Source organism: Topomyia yanbarensis, chromosome 1 (genome assembly GCF_030247195.1).
Source record: "Topomyia yanbarensis strain Yona2022 chromosome 1, ASM3024719v1, whole genome shotgun sequence".
NCBI lineage: Eukaryota > Metazoa > Arthropoda > Insecta > Diptera > Culicidae > Topomyia > Topomyia yanbarensis.
Window position 1 is genome coordinate 103,281,446 of NC_080670.1, and position 16,703 is coordinate 103,298,148.

The 16,703-nt window shown below is 38.4% G+C and overlaps 1 protein-coding gene across 1 annotated transcript in view; it reads left to right on the forward strand.

Moving 5' to 3' along the window:
• LOC131677371 (GPI inositol-deacylase-like) overlaps positions 1-16,703 on the forward strand; it is a 107,490-nt gene that overhangs the window by 21,742 nt on the left and 69,045 nt on the right. Inside the window, exons 2-3 of the mRNA XM_058957179.1 lie at positions 11,777-11,956; positions 12,009-12,164. Of these exons, the coding sequence (XP_058813162.1) occupies positions 11,786-11,956; positions 12,009-12,164 (327 nt within the window). The 5' untranslated portion in view covers positions 11,777-11,785. The remainder of the gene's footprint in view (positions 1-11,776; positions 11,957-12,008; positions 12,165-16,703) is intronic.

Here is a 16,703-nt window from a genome sequence, read left to right on the forward strand (position 1 = left end):
TTTTGATCTAGTTAGCGTATTTTCCTTCAATTTGAGCAATTTCCAGAGATCAAAGGTCATCCATGGGCAATACCCCTTAATTTTGGCTTTGGCAGACACTGTTCTGGAAAACTTTTCTTTAAGTTCTGCATAAGTGTGTATGGCAAACTTCAAACGTTCTTCAGCAGCTTGTGGTGACAGGTTGCACATCGCTAGAACAAAAGCATCATTCAAGGATGTATGATTTATGACGGTTTTCTCTAGTTCTCACGTTTGTAATGCTTTACTGAGACCAACGGTGAAGAGTATAGGACAGTGATCACTTAGATTGGAGAAAAATGTTTCATTTGTCACTTTTGTATTGAGTCGGAGCAGAAAACATGGTCTAACGTATTTCTGCTTGTAGGTCTGGTCGAAACAGTACTTGTAACGGCAAAGTTATAGCACTGCAAGACATTCAAGTATTCGTCCACCAACTGCGTCCCTCTCTTATTGATTGGAATGTTTATGTCACCGACTATCATACAGGCAGCACCTGATCTTATTAGCGCAAGGAGTTCGTCGAGCTTGGTTAGAAATATAGACGGTGGTCTATATATTGCATGTATATGGAAAGGACATTCGATTGGAAGTTTAACATACACAGCAAGCCCTCCTCCCAAGGTGTTTCCTGGACGGCAGGAAGATACACTTCTATAGCCGTTGATCTGGAAAAAGTTCACTCGTTCTTCCTTAACCCACGTTTCTCCAATCACCAATACATCGATATTACCAGAATAGATAGTTAAGATCTCTTTTATTCTATCGAATTTGTCTTCATTATTCATCCCTCTGATGTTTAACTGAAGCACCTTCATACAATGGCTTTCTATTTGATGTGTTGGATTATGCAATGAATCGAAAGACTCGTGGTAAAAAATAGTAAATTTGTTATTGACCATCATTGTTACAGAAAATAAATCATATTGAACATTGAGTAGAAAGCACACTTATTGTTCCTTCTTGTATTTACGCGTTTCGGTGTCGGTTCTTGTGGTGATTCTGCCCTCAAGGCGGAATTATTGAGTGCTCGTTTGTGCACAGTTTTTGGCAAGTTGTGCAATTGTTGCTTACTGGCGATCGACTCTACTTTTGCTCCATCGTAATGCCTAACCAGTATGTTCCCATTCTTCCCTGGCCAGACATATTTGATGTCCAACATAGTTTGAACTTCCTTGACGCTCTTGAGTAGCTCTCTACCGGCAGATGTTAGCTCACTTCGAATTACGACACGTTCAGGCTGACATTTTCACATATTTCCAATGCAAATAGCACACCGTGAGCTTGTTTGTATTGAATCAGTTGCTCTTTAAAATCTCCTGCCCTGAATGTTACTAAAATGGGGGCTGCTATTCCACTGATCTGCAAACGCCCCACTGTTGTGTAGACATCTGCATCGATCTTGTAACTGACAATATCTCCTAGCTTGATAATCAATTCATTCAGATTTTCTCCGTCAGTCATTGCAAGTCCCAAAACGACAGCATTCCCCGCTATTGACGCTCTTTAAGTCGATCTAAATCCACCTCTAGTCGATCTACAGTTTCTGTGAGAGCTTGATGCTAGTTCTGCCATGTCTCTTCTCATTGTAGCATTTTCTGCTTTCAAACCACCTAAGTCCTCCTTGAACGCGTTCAAAGCAGCTTGAAGGTCCTCAAAATTGTTCAAAAAAAAAGTGAAAGGGTGAGCATCCAAGTCAGTCTCACACTGCATGTTAAGGGTGAGCATAAAAGTCAGCCTCACAGGTTGGTAGAGGCTAGCACAAAAGTCAGCCTAGCAAGGAATGAAAAAGGTGAGCACAAAAGTCAGCCTCGCATGGTATGTCAGAAGTGGGGCCTAAGAAAAATGTCCCACATGGGATGCCAGATGCCGAGGAGTGACAAAGGTACAATAGAGTGGCACGATTGAGAGTGAATCAGGTGATAGGGGGGTGAGCACCCAAGTCAGCCTCACATGGATGGGTAGGGCGAGCACAAAAGTAAGCCTAGCAAGGAATGAGTAAGGTGAGCACACAAGTCAGCCTCGCATGGAACGTAAAAGGTGAGCACAAAAGTCAGCCTCATGTGGGAGTGTTTGAGAGTGAATCAAAGTGTGATTGAGAGAGCACCCAAGTAAGCCTCATACAGGATGTATGATCGCGTGAGTGAGAGTGAATGAGTACATTTAGTACAGCCATCCCCCCAGAAGTAATACCGAGAGGTAGTTTCTGGGAGGAATGATGGCGGAGCCCAATGGAGTTTAGTCGGTATTAATGGCTGGTCACCATTCGAGTCCGACACGCCCCCAGTGCACCCCGTGTGGTAGATTGGACCCTACCGTTAGCACGTGTACTGGGCTAGGACATAAAGGTCTTCTCCATTGTAAAAAAAAAACACACACACACATACATACATACACACACACATACAGACTTTTTCCGATCTCGACGAAGTGAGTCGAATGGGATATGACACTCGGCCCTCCGGGCCGGGATTAGGTGACGTGCGTTTTTCAGAGTGATTGCATAACCTTTCTATATGAGAAAGGCAAAAATGTGCCAAAATCCAAAAAAGTGAATCGTAGTCAAATTTTTTTTTCGAGTTTGCATCAAATCTCGACGTTTCATGCACCTTGAACACATTTAGCATCAAAAATAAAAATTCAGTTTTTAATTTTTCCTATAGTTTATATGAGAAATTTCTGTGTGGCCGCACTCTGAAACCCGTAATTCCGGAACCAGAATTCCGATCGATCCAAAATTCAATAGCAGCCGATGGGAAGGTTGCACCTTTCATTTGAGACTAAGTTTGGGCAAATCGGTCCAGCCATCTCTGAGAAAAATGAGTGACATTATTTGACACATACGCACACACATACACACACACATATACACACACATACATACATACACACACACATACAGACTTTTTCCTATCTCGACGAACTGAGTCGAATGGGATATGACACTCGGCCCTCCGGGCCGGGATTAGGTTGACGTTTTTCAGAGTGATTGCATAACCTTTCTATATGAGAAAGGCAAAAATGTGCCAAAATCCAAAAAAGTGAATCGTAGTCAAATTTTTTTTTCGAGTTTGCATCAAATCTCGACGTTTCATGCACCTTGAACACATTTAGCATCAAAAATAAAAATTCAGTTTTTAATTTTTCCTATAGTTTATATGAGAAATTTCTGTGTGGCCGCACTCTGAAACCCGTAATTCCGGAACCAGAATTCCGATCGATCCAAAATTCAATAGCAGCCGATGGGAAGGTTGCACCTTTCATTTGAGACTAAGTTTGGGCAAATCGGTCCAGCCATCTCTGAGAAAAATGAGTGACATTATTTTACACATACCCACATACATACACACACATACACACACATACATACATACACACACACATACAGACTTTTTCCGATCTCGACGAACTGAGTCGAATGGGATATGACACTCGGCCCTCCGGGCCGGGATTAGGTTGACGTTTTTCAGAGTGATTGCATAACCTTTCTATATGAGAAAGGCAAAAAATGTCTTTAAATAAAATACATATAAATAAACCCATCACAATCGATTTTAAGGAATATACAGCACTCTTCAAGGAAAAGCCAAGCACCTTCGATTATCAACGCGTTTTCTGTTTGACATTTCGTGGGACCCTCTAGTACAACATGACTTTTTAGCCATGCGAAACTCGTGAACCCGTCATCTCAATTAGTGTCTGAAACGATGCCTTTAATCAAATGACATTCAGCGCAATGGTACATACGGTCTAATGAGCCATTCGGCCCTACTTCCTCATTCGGCCTAACAACCCATTCGGCCTAATGACCCATTCGGCCAAATGACCTATTCGGCCTAATGACCCATTCGGCTTAATGGCCCATTCGGCCGAATGGTGTTCGGCCTAATGACCCATTCGGCCTAATGACATTCGGCTTTATGACCCATTCGGCCTTTTGGCGTTCGGCCTTGCAGCATTCGGCCTAACGGCTTTCGGCCTAATGGCCCGACACCATATATATATATATATATATATATATATATATATATATATATATATATATATATATATATATATATATATATATATATATATATATATATATATATATATATATATATATATATATATATATATATATATATATACATATATATATATATATATATATATATATATATATATATATATATATATATATATATATATATATATATATATATATATATATATATATATATATATATATATATATATATATATATATATATATATATATATATATATATATATATATATATATATATATATATATATATATATATATATATATATATATATATATATATATATATATATGGTTCATGAGTAAGAATCTTTCGAGGGGTGATTTACTGTCATATTTGGAGCATAAAATCGTTCTACACATACCATCAAATCTCAACCGTTACAGAGTTATTGAACTTTTTGTATAAAAAGCTTGTTTATCTTAAACACCAAGCCGTGTGGTGTCCGGCGGGCTGAAATCTTTTTGCACTATTTCAACCAAGAATAGAACCTCTGGGAACTGCTCCCATGTCGTAAGAGGCGACTAACAACATGCTAGGAGTTCCTAGGTCGAGGTTTTGCTCCGTACCGAAGACTTAACCTGGACGGACCTTAAGGTTTTCCATATTACCCTCTTTCCAGTCTGTATTTAGTGAATCACTGACATATACTCACCTTTTCTGATTCGCCATTCTTGATTGTGTACCAACGTTTTAAGTTTCTTCTGGCGGTTGTATATTAGCCGTAAATGACGAAATATAATTCTACACTAAGTAACAGAATATATTAATATACCAGCACTTCCACGCCAAGGTTTAACTTCCAAAGCTTTGGTTAAAAACCGTTTTTAAAAAAGGAAACTTTCATGTAGGAAATTTATTGAATTGGCCTAAGATGGAGCTGTCGAATTTCACAAAAAGCTTTTTATGTTGCAAGTGATCTGTAGTTGTGTTAAATTAGGTATTTTTCTATTATATTTGGAACCGTCTACCGACAAATCTACATTTACGAATACCTCCAAAAGTGACTCCTTGAGGTCTCATGAAGGCCTGACACTAGCTTTATGATACTTTTGCTTTTCTAAACAGTAATAAAAATCTTAACATTCAAGAACTTCACTTTGTCAGAAGATGTAGGGCCATCGGAAGCTAAAACTTCGTAAAATCGCACTCCTGGTCCTTTTTTCAAAATCATCCAGTGCAGTACTCTACGTCACTCGTTCGAATTTGCACCGCTCATATGGTAGTCGGTATTTGCTAGTATTGCTGTTCTCCCATCCATTCTGGTCGTCAAACGGTGGGATAGCAAAATTCTCACTAGTTTCCTATCTCATGCCTCCACGCGAGTCTAAGTCTATTGATGATATTTGGTCCTTAGACCGGCGACGACTGGGTGCTATCAGCTTTTTGTCGATAGTAGCAGAATGAGAGAGTGCGAACAGATCTAGTCGAGAAAACATTGCCGTAAAAATGAATAGTTGATCGGAAATTAGCCCCAATACGACTAATCTGACTAGTATCTATGAACACGGGTCAATACGTATTGAAAATTCGCCGCGTCTGTTTTTATGAACCTAATTTAAAGCTCCGTTATTGCTAACAAGCCCGTGCATCAGGTTAACAATCCTTTATATTTCCCTTCAGTGTTCGGTATTATCGCTCGTATACTTGTATTCCACAAACAATCCGATATGAAAATAAGAAATACTTTCCTTGATTTGTAACATCTCGCGCTATTTTTGCCAGTGTAATATGTTGTCACTCGGTAGTTTTGAAGCCAATAAATATATCGTAGAGAAGAAGTAGCGAATTCTGTCCAAATACTGTTGCAATAAATAGTGATCCGGCCCATTACGCAGATAAGATTAGCTTTTCTAGGCAATACTCCCACGATCGGCTGTGTGGAGTTCAAATTGCTTTTGTTTAGGGAACATAGTATACTCTCGGTAGCCGGCTGCCCAGAGTTTAAAAATAACAAAAACTAAACAAGATCTTCTCTTTTTCGAGTGATCGTGCACTCGAAGACTAACTAAACAACTACCTAATAAAATATGCTGTACAGGTCGCATCGTTTGCTTGGAGCGAATCCTAGACCTGATACCCTTCCAAACTACCAACTCCGCGACACCTATGGAAGAGTCTGATGAATCGTCGTCCTTCCGTTAAGTAGGTGGAGCATCAACACTTCCCGTCTACCTTATCCTTTATCCTTCCCCGTGAACGATGGAGATGGGGGCGGCCGGCAATGATGGCTATCATGCTGTTGAGGTTTTAATATGGGTCGGATTGGTATGAATTCCTACTTACCACTTCCTAAGCAACTCTTATTAGATAATCAGCAGTCAAACATGATGAAGTCAGTGTGCAATCCGCCAAAATCATCGTCACAACGCAACGCAACGCAACGCAACGCAAAAAGCTTGTTTATCTTAAACACCTCTAACTCAAAAAGTATACCTCGGATTTTGATTCTTTTAGTGCCATTAGAAAGGTGAGAAAATTTTCTATTGAATTATGTTCTCATATCTTTCAGATAATTTGTTTTAATTACCTTTTAGTTGTAAAGTAGTTAAAAGTTATGAATTATGATTATAGCAATATTTATTATCCAAAAGTTGGGTTTGAGGACGATTCATAATTTGTTCTTCAACATAATATTCCTATCTCTTCTCGTTTCCTTGTATTTTGACTTCTAAACTTTTCCTGTAATTGACTTGCAAGTTCTTAAAAAACTCTAATCTAAAAAATATGCTTTATATCGCTATTATCAGGGCTTCATTAGAAAGCTGAGAAAATTTCCTTTCGATGTATGTACAGATATCTTTTAGTTAAATGTACTACATGACTTTTTACTAGTATAATAACTCAAAATTTGCGTTTTTGGTGATTTTTGTAATTATTCTAATTATTTATCAACTAAATTTATCAGCACTATTGTTCATTTGGTGCCCCTTAACATTCTCTACAACTTGTTATTGGACACTTTTTCCCTATCGCTTTTCATTTCGTTGCAATTTAATAGTTAACACAGCATGACCTCATCACAAATGCAGTGGGTTCGAAATCGTTGTTTTTGCATATGAAACGAGAAGATAAAAATGATTTTGCTTCGAAACTAAAAGAGATAACAGAATGGAGTCAAAGGAAGAATTGTAGAACTTTGCTAAGATGCATTAATTCCATGATAATAATGGTGAAGTTTATTATTTACTATTTTAAGAAAACAACGAAAATGCTAATAATAACACTTACTTTAATCTAACTTCTAAAAGCATACTAAATACACTTAACTGAAAGGTATTAATACATTTTTCTCTGCAAAATTTTCCTGGATTTCAAATAAAAATAAGAAAAGGTACAATAAGTGCCATACTTTTTCAATAAGAGCTATTCTTAGTGAATATGAGATAAAAATATCCAAGTTCAATAACCCGAACACATGAAAACAAGACAAGATAAGTGTATCATGTCAAAGAACAAATTATACAACTTTTCAAGACTAACAATTTTAATTATTAAAATAGTGATGTTAACTATTAAGATTTTCGCGAAGTTAACGAAAAATCAATCAAAATTGTTAAATTTCAAATAAATTACTGTGAAAAGATTACGTAACCTCGTTAGCTGAAACATTTGAGGACATTTTTCAGTGGTAAATTTTCTCACCTATCCAATGGATCTAAAAGATTTGAAATACAAAGTATATTTTTTGAATTAGAGTTATTTTAAGACAACTAAGTTTTTAACACAAAAAGTTCAATAACTTACTAACGGTTGAGATTTCATGGCATGTGCAGAACGATTTTTTTCACCAAATATGACAGTCAATCATCCCTCGAGAGGTTCTTAACCATGAACCAAACACACACACACACATATATATATATATATATATATATATATATATATATATATATATATATATATATATATATATATATATATATATATATATATATATATATATATATATATATATATATATATATATATATATATATATATATATATATATATATATATATATATATATATATATATATATATATATATATATATATATATATATATATATGTATATAGTGCTATAACTATAACCGTTACAAGTACTGTTCCGACCAGACCTACAAGCAGAAATACGTTAGACCATGTTTTATGCTCCGACTCAATACAAAAGTGACAAATGAAACATTTTTCTCCAATCTAAGTGATCACTGTCCTATACTCTCCACCGTTGGTCTCAGTAAACGTCCTCTGATACCGTAGTTGTCCAGTTTATGCAGCAGTATTTCGTGATCAAATGTGTCCAAGGCCTTCTTAAGGTCCAGAAATAACACACCCATTAGCAACCGTGAATCCATTGCATCATAGATATTATCAACAAGCTCGAAAGCAGCTGCTAATGTACTAGAACCTGCTCGAAAGCCATATTGGTGGACGTATAGAATGTGTTCTTCTTTCAGGAAGTTATTTATTCGTTTCACTAGCAGCTTCTCTATTACCTTACTGAGCACAGAGAGGATAGAAATCGGTCGGTAGTTGTTTATGTCCACTTTACTACCACCTTTGTGTATTGGGAGGACACAAACTGATTTTAAACAATCAGAAAAACACCCTGTGCTGATACTTTCGTTGAAAGTGTCCCGCATAAGAATCGAGAAAAGTTTGTGATGCAGCTTAATGAATGAGGCAGGAATACCATCAGGTCCACAGCTTTCCCTTGAATCGAGATCATTTATTGTTAGGATGACCTCCAGTTCTGTAGCAGGTCTCAGGAAAATGGAGTTCCTTATGGGTATGAGCGTTCCAAATTTATTCACATTTCGTTGACTTGGAATCGATGTGGCCAGATGGGGTCCGATTGTGCTGAAGAAAGAATTGAAAGAACTGCAACGGTTGCTCCATTGGATTTCAGTTGTCCTTGTGGTTTCCGGCTCTGGATTTCGTCGACCGATCACATTGTTGATGGTTCGCCACACATCTTTTGGGTTAGCATTACGTAAAACTTTGCTATAGTATGTTTTTTTAGCCAACTCTTTCTCCTGTTGAACTTTCCTAGAAACGTGCTTTAGCAAATCTTGCAACCCTTGATCTAGAGGATGTTTTTTGATCTAGTTAGCGTATTTTCCTTCAATTTGAGCAATTTCCAGAGATCAAAGGTCATCCATGGGCAATACCCCTTAATTTTGGCTTTGGCAGACACTGTTCTGGAAAACTTTTCTTTAAGTTCTGCATAAGTGTGTATGGCAAACTTCAAACGTTCTTCAGCAGCTTGTGGTGACAGGTTGCACATCGCTAGAACAAAAGCATCATTCAAGGATGTATGATTTATGACGGTTTTCTCTAGTTCTCACGTTTGTAATGCTTTACTGAGACCAACGGTGAAGAGTATAGGACAGTGATCACTTAGATTGGAGAAAAATGTTTCATTTGTCACTTTTGTATTGAGTCGGAGCAGAAAACATGGTCTAACGTATTTCTGCTTGTAGGTCTGGTCGAAACAGTACTTGTAACGGCAAAGTTATAGCACTGCAAGACATTCAAGTATTCGTCCACCAACTGCGTCCCTCTCTTATTGATTGGAATGTTTATGTCACCGACTATCATACAGGCAGCACCTGATCTTATTAGCGCAAGGAGTTCGTCGAGCTTGGTTAGAAATATAGACGGTGGTCTATATATTGCATGTATATGGAAAGGACATTCGATTGGAAGTTTAACATACACAGCAAGCCCTCCTCCCAAGGTGTTTCCTGGACGGCAGGAAGATACACTTCTATAGCCGTTGATCTGGAAAAAGTTCACTCGTTCTTCCTTAACCCACGTTTCTCCAATCACCAATACATCGATATTACCAGAATAGATAGTTAAGATCTCTTTTATTCTATCGAATTTGTCTTCATTATTCATCCCTCTGATGTTTAACTGAAGCACCTTCATACAATGGCTTTCTATTTGATGTGTTGGATTATGCAATGAATCGAAAGACTCGTGGTAAAAAATAGTAAATTTGTTATTGACCATCATTGTTACAGAAAATAAATCATATTGAACATTGAGTAGAAAGCACACTTATTGTTCCTTCTTGTATTTACGCGTTTCGGTGTCGGTTCTTGTGGTGATTCTGCCCTCAAGGCGGAATTATTGAGTGCTCGTTTGTGCACAGTTTTTGGCAAGTTGTGCAATTGTTGCTTACTGGCGATCGACTCTACTTTTGCTCCATCGTAATGCCTAACCAGTATGTTCCCATTCTTCCCTGGCCAGACATATTTGATGTCCAACATAGTTTGAACTTCCTTGACGCTCTTGAGTAGCTCTCTACCGGCAGATGTTAGCTCACTTCGAATTACGACACGTTCAGGCTGACCAGTAACATTTTCACATATTTCCAATGCAAATAGCACACCGTGAGCTTGTTTGTATTGAATCAGTTGCTCTTTAAAATCTCCTGCCCTGAATGTTACTAAAATGGGGGCTGCTATTCCACTGATCTGCAAACGCCCCACTGTTGTGTAGACATCTGCATCGATCTTGTAACTGACAATATCTCCTAGCTTGATAATCAATTCATTCAGATTTTCTCCGTCAGTCATTGCAAGTCCCAAAACGACAGCATTCCCCGCTATTGACGCTCTTTTAAGTCGATCTAAATCCACCTCTAGTCGATCTACAGTTTCTGTGAGAGCTTGATGCTAGTTCTGCCATGTCTCTTCTCATTGTAGCATTTTCTGCTTTCAAACCACCTAAGTCCTCCTTGAACGCGTTCAAAGCAGCTTGAAGGTCCTCAAAATTGTTCAAAAAAAATTCCTGCTCAATGTTGTGAGTTGTTTCAGCGATGCTCTTGATGCTGTGCTCTAGTGAGAGTCTTGTGTGCGCCGACTCCTGTCGGATTTCAGGTAAGGACTGCGCAATAAGTTTCAACTCCTGCATCAATTCGTTCTTGTCATTATCGACTTTTATGCATCTGAGTACATTGAACTGAAAAAAATAAGGCTTCTTCTTCACTTTTGCTACCGCGTTACCATATATTTTTTAAAATTTGAAATGGCAATATTTATTGCAATTAAATCGTTTTCGCATAAATAGCAAAACACGGAATCTTCACCATCAGTTATTTGAACGAAGTTTGGTTTTCCTATGATTGCCAAGAACGGTTAGAGTCGAAATACAATTTCGTGATGATAATAGCAAAGATTAATTGCATGCAAGATCACGATATGCGACCGAGAGCACCAGCTATACATACAACCGACCGATGACAGATGAATTTATGTTTATTTGAAATGGTGGACGACCGTTTCTATTCGGAGCATAGACGTTGCACCGGCATAGAACTATCACAGAGTACCTTGAAATCCGGTCTACAGCGATCCGATCACCTGGATAACGTTGCGAACCCCAACTGCCGTGATGAAGCACCAAAGAATTACGTATGCGAGATCCGTTGATCAGTGATTACACCAGAAAATAACAAATTTCTCGGGAGCACAGGAACACTTGCTTGTTCGCAAAAGTCCAGTGTTGCCAGTTTTTGAATATATAAATAAATGAAGACAATTCATAAAAAACTCCGACAAAATTCAGATATGTTAACGGTGTGTCCTTTTGTGCAACGTGTTCTATTTGTACGATCTAGCTTAATAAAAGAGGTAGAAATGCAAATTGAAAACACCGCCAACTAGCCCCGAACTCGTCTATACATGTAATGTAGTACAGTGTTATTTTTTCAGACATACAATATGCCCAATGTTTGGTTATCAACAGATCATGTTTGCATTGTATGGTGTTTACAATTTGTATTAGTGGTCAACAGATTTTTGTATAGCATAGTTCAGAGAAGTGATCAGGCAAACAATAAATTTATTGATAACAAAAGCATAAAACTGCAGCACGCGATTCATTATTTTAAGGTATTGTATTTTATTCTTTACATTCGATAAGTTCTAAAAAATTAATTTTCAGGATGAAACTTTGGTTTCTGCATCTCAATTTGACAATGATATTACGAAAGAAGATTGGATTGAAGATAATCGAGTACACATCAATCATATTTTTGACCGAGGGTTATTCCGAACGCGAATACAAATGATTACACTCAATCCAAATCCACTATTTAAAGTAAGTATAGTAAGTATAGTTGCTTAAAAGAATGATGAAAATTCTATTCTGTGCATCACATTGTTTTTAGAAAAACCTGTATATCTCTAAATAGACCACTGTAGAGCACGAAAAATAGGTATTTTTCGAGATTTTTTTCTTGAATCAAGTGAATCGATATCTTGTTGAATGGGATTTATAACATAAGTATTGAATCACACAAAATAATTTTTTTGGACAATTTCATCACAAGATGGCGGCTGTGCAGCATTTTCCCCCATGCAAGTTTTCGTTGAAGGGGTCCTACGGCCGGAAATCTATCTCCCGTTGTTTTTTACCTATAACCAAAAACTAAAGTTTTTCTGATTCCTTATGTCAATAACAAGCGACGACGTATTTTTTCAATATTTTGATTTTACGCGTGCCATACACTTTGAATTGAAAAAACACCGAAAATGTCATCAAAAGCGACACACAAACGACAAATTGTTAATTAAAAAAAGTTACGCAATAAAAAAAATAAATACGTACGTCACTGGAGAAATCAATTTTGAATATACTATGAAAACTGTGAATGGTCGCTGCTTAGAGCAAGTGTGTGCGACTGCCACCGTGCGGGGTAAGAAGTTGTGGTGTGTACATCCCTCCCGATAGAAGTCATGATGTCGATGTCATTGACGCGCACATTTCATCTGTTTCTGAGATGTGCTGCAAAGGCTCTGGCGACAAAATTGTTCTAGTGTGTGGCGATTTTGGATGGAATCGTGGCTCAGATGGAATACATCCCACCTCCTCACATCTCCCCGCCGCAAGTAGTGCACTGATCGATGGTATGGATTTGTTAATCTTTATCTAGCTAACCTGCATACGAATCATCTCGGACGTGTGCTCGATTTGGCCTTTTGTTCTGTTGCGCACGATTTGGTACACTGAAAACCATTCGATGAATCCTTGTTTTCCTAATTAGTTGATTTCAACAGAAAATTGAAAAACGTAACTAAATTTTCTCTTAATTTTGCGAGATTCTCAAATAATAGTTAGGCCATTACAAATCTTTTTTAAAAATTATGTCACCCCCTTCAAAATTGCTGGAAAAAATCAGGGGGCAAATATTTTTTTTTAATAACCTCAATTAAAAAAATTTTCACTTTTTATAAAAAACAATAGCTTTCATAGAGTTTTGCTTTTCGTCATTGAAAACTATTCTAGTAGTTTTGGAAATCGCATGATTTTTTTTTATTTTAACCAAGAATGGTCAATATGGTAGATAGGACGTCCGAATGAAATCGTCGATCCAGTCTAACATCAAACGAAACGTTTACTGTTCGCGGAAGGAAGGAGCCGCTCGTGAGTTCTCAAACAAACATCTCATGGCAAGGCTAACAGACCGACTTCTGAATCGATCCCATTTTAAACGCAACAGTCGATAGAGATCGGTAGTTGCACTCTAAAATAATTTCTATAAGGAAACAATCTGAATTCACATAAGACTCCTGGCGCTTTATTTGTGGTTTAATATTCAATATGCATGCATCCTCTTCAACCTAAATGCGAACGAGTTAATGGTAGTACTAACAAGAGCGTGTAATGCGACCATAGCGAAAAATGGGAGACCGAGAAACGGTCGTCGGCTGTAATACGACGATTACCGATTTACGTATAAGTTATTCCGACCTTGGAGAAGAAGTTAGAGTGCTCGTAGTGACACCGAAAGAGGGAAACGAGCTGCGCGAGCCCCTTTTAACAAAGCAGTCGAGCTAAACAAGAAAGCTTGAATTGATGAGCTTTGCCACAAAGTTATGCCAAAAAAAGATAAAAGGCCCAGCTGCATCACCTGAAAGGTGTTCGGAGAAGCTAGAGGTCACCATCGAAAGGTTTTCGCCGCAACTTGAACCAATCTTCGCCGTACAGTGAGGAGGATGATCATGAATAAGAAGCTCGAATTACCGACAAGCGGCTGATCGAGATGGCGAAAGCCATGAGTGGAAGGACCCAGTACCAGCCTCTCATATTTCGCTGAAAAAGCGATATATGAGAACCCGGATATGTTCAGAATGATCCGATAACTGGAAGCGACAGAAGCTGATGCTGCTTCCGATGCCAGGAATACTTGGAGATCTTCCAGCGTATAGGTCAATATGTCTCTTGGTACTGTTAGAGAGAGAGAGTAATCCTGAACAAGCTAACTAAGTACACGGACCGTGAGAACGGCTTGTCATGTAATTCGACTTCGTCATAGGCAGGTCTACAGTGAATTCCACCCGAACGGTTGTGGGAGCTGTGATGACAACAGAGAAAAGGATATTGCTATTGCGTGGTGGTTACCTTAGATGTGAAGAATGCTTCAATAGTACTAGCTAGGAAGCAATCGCCCATTCGTTGTACAGCATGAGTAACTCTGCAGGATATTACGGAGCTACTTTCAGTACCGAACACTGATCTATGAAACAGACAAGGGAGAATGACAATTACGACTGACGTTCCTCGACCCGACGCTGTGGAACGCAGTGTACGATGGAGTATTGAAGCTGAACCTTCTCAGAGATGTAACGATTTTCGGTTTCGCGGATAATGTGGTGTTCCAAGTAATCGGAGAATCACTAGAAGAGGTGGAGGCACTCGCCACGGAGATGATTGCCCATCATAAAACAGAGTTGGTGTTTGTGAATGTTTGAACTGTTGTCTAGAAAGTAATCGCGTATTACCTGTAGGACAGTTGAAACCTGAAAGAGGCAGAGTCAAAGATTGCTTGGATTAACTGCATATGTTGTCACTTACGGTGAGTGCAAGTGCACAGTGTGATTGCGTAGATGTCCGATATGGAATGCACTGTATAATTAGAGCTCTTAAGTAACCCACCAGGTGTTGACTAGCAGCCGAAAGACAGCAACAGGCAAAAATCGCGGTCGGAGAACATATCATCGACTCGAACTTTTAAAGTTACGACGATTATGCTAAGGGGAAGATTATGAGAGTAACCACAGCTTTGGTTGAGGCGCCAGTATACCGGGCACCACGAACCATCTGGAATCGCCGGACCGAAGCCCGTGGGCAGACTAGTTACACCGTCAGGAGCTAGATCGAGCGAAGCGCCAGCGGTTAGTCGTCGAGTTTTCAGCGAACCGGAAGCAGCGAACCAGAAGCTACGCTTCATCCGGTATCGCCGCACCAACATCGCCAAGCACTGGTTAGCCATTTGAGTAGGATTTATGGACTATCCGAGTAGATTGCGACAAAACTAGGAGCTAAATGACTCACGCAACGGGTATCGGTATCGCGAGAAATTCCGCCGACGAGGAATAAATGACTCACTGAGATGACTCGCGTAAACAGGAACTAAATGGCTCACAGAAACGGGAGCCAAATGGCTCACGGAAGTTCCCAACTGCGATTAACCGAATAGGTGTTCGGAGCTAAACGGCTCGAATGTATGCTCTATTGTATCATTTTGTCATAATTTGTCCTGAACAATATATAATCATTTTTATACAAAGACATACCTTAAGTACCACCTTTAAAGCTGAAATAGATTGTTAAAATCATGTAAATGGAACAAGCGAAATGGAAATTTCAACAAAAGAACATTCTATTCGAAATATCTCGTGATCTCGATCTTGTACAGGGTATCTATCTTCGAAAAACCTGTTCGGAATATCAAGAGCTGTGAAAGACCAAATAGTTTTCAACTCTACCACTAGGTAGTGCTAGTGATCATGCTATTTTTTGATTTCACTGTATCTCAAGCCCGAATCAGTCTCCCCACGCTTTGATACTGTCTCGTGGGGCAGAAGGAAGGAAGAAAAGTAAGGACTGTTTTAAGTGGTTATGCACGAAAGTGAGTCACAGCCATTGTCAATGCACTTTTGAAACTTTTCAACTTTACTATAATAAACACACTTTTAGACATTTTCAAATCGACGAACTGAATCTAGTGATATATGACACTCGACACTCCGGATCTAGCTTGACAAGTCGAGTTTCAGAGTGATTGCATTCCTTATATGAAAAAGGCAAATATGAACTGATGATTCCTATACGTTTCATAAATCCATACGACTGCACAACAAGATGGGGGAAAATGTAAGTATTTTGAAGATGTATACGGAACAGAGCCAAATGACTATCATGTACCAAACAAACAAATCTACAAGTTTTCAAACACAAGCAATAAACCAAACCTGCCGTTTCCACTAGAGCTCGAAAAATTATAGTATGCACAGAATGTACGTTCGCCAGTTCGCCAGTCCATATGTAAAATGCTACAATCATGTTTCTGCACATTGTTATCAAGCAGGGTCATCATTGACCAATTTTCATGCTTTTTGTGTAAAGTCGGTCCATGTGCCACTACAACGGTACGAAAACTATCCAAGCAACCAAAAGTTCGGATAATATCTAAAAGTACTCCTTAATGTTCATATTAAGTTCTTAGTGATCATTCAAGCTTTTATTGGGAATTTAGAAACAGATTAAACCGCTATTAGAAATTGTACTGCTCGGAAAATTATTTAAAACGAAAAACTTAACCATCCCTTTCTTATATGAACTTTCGATTGATTC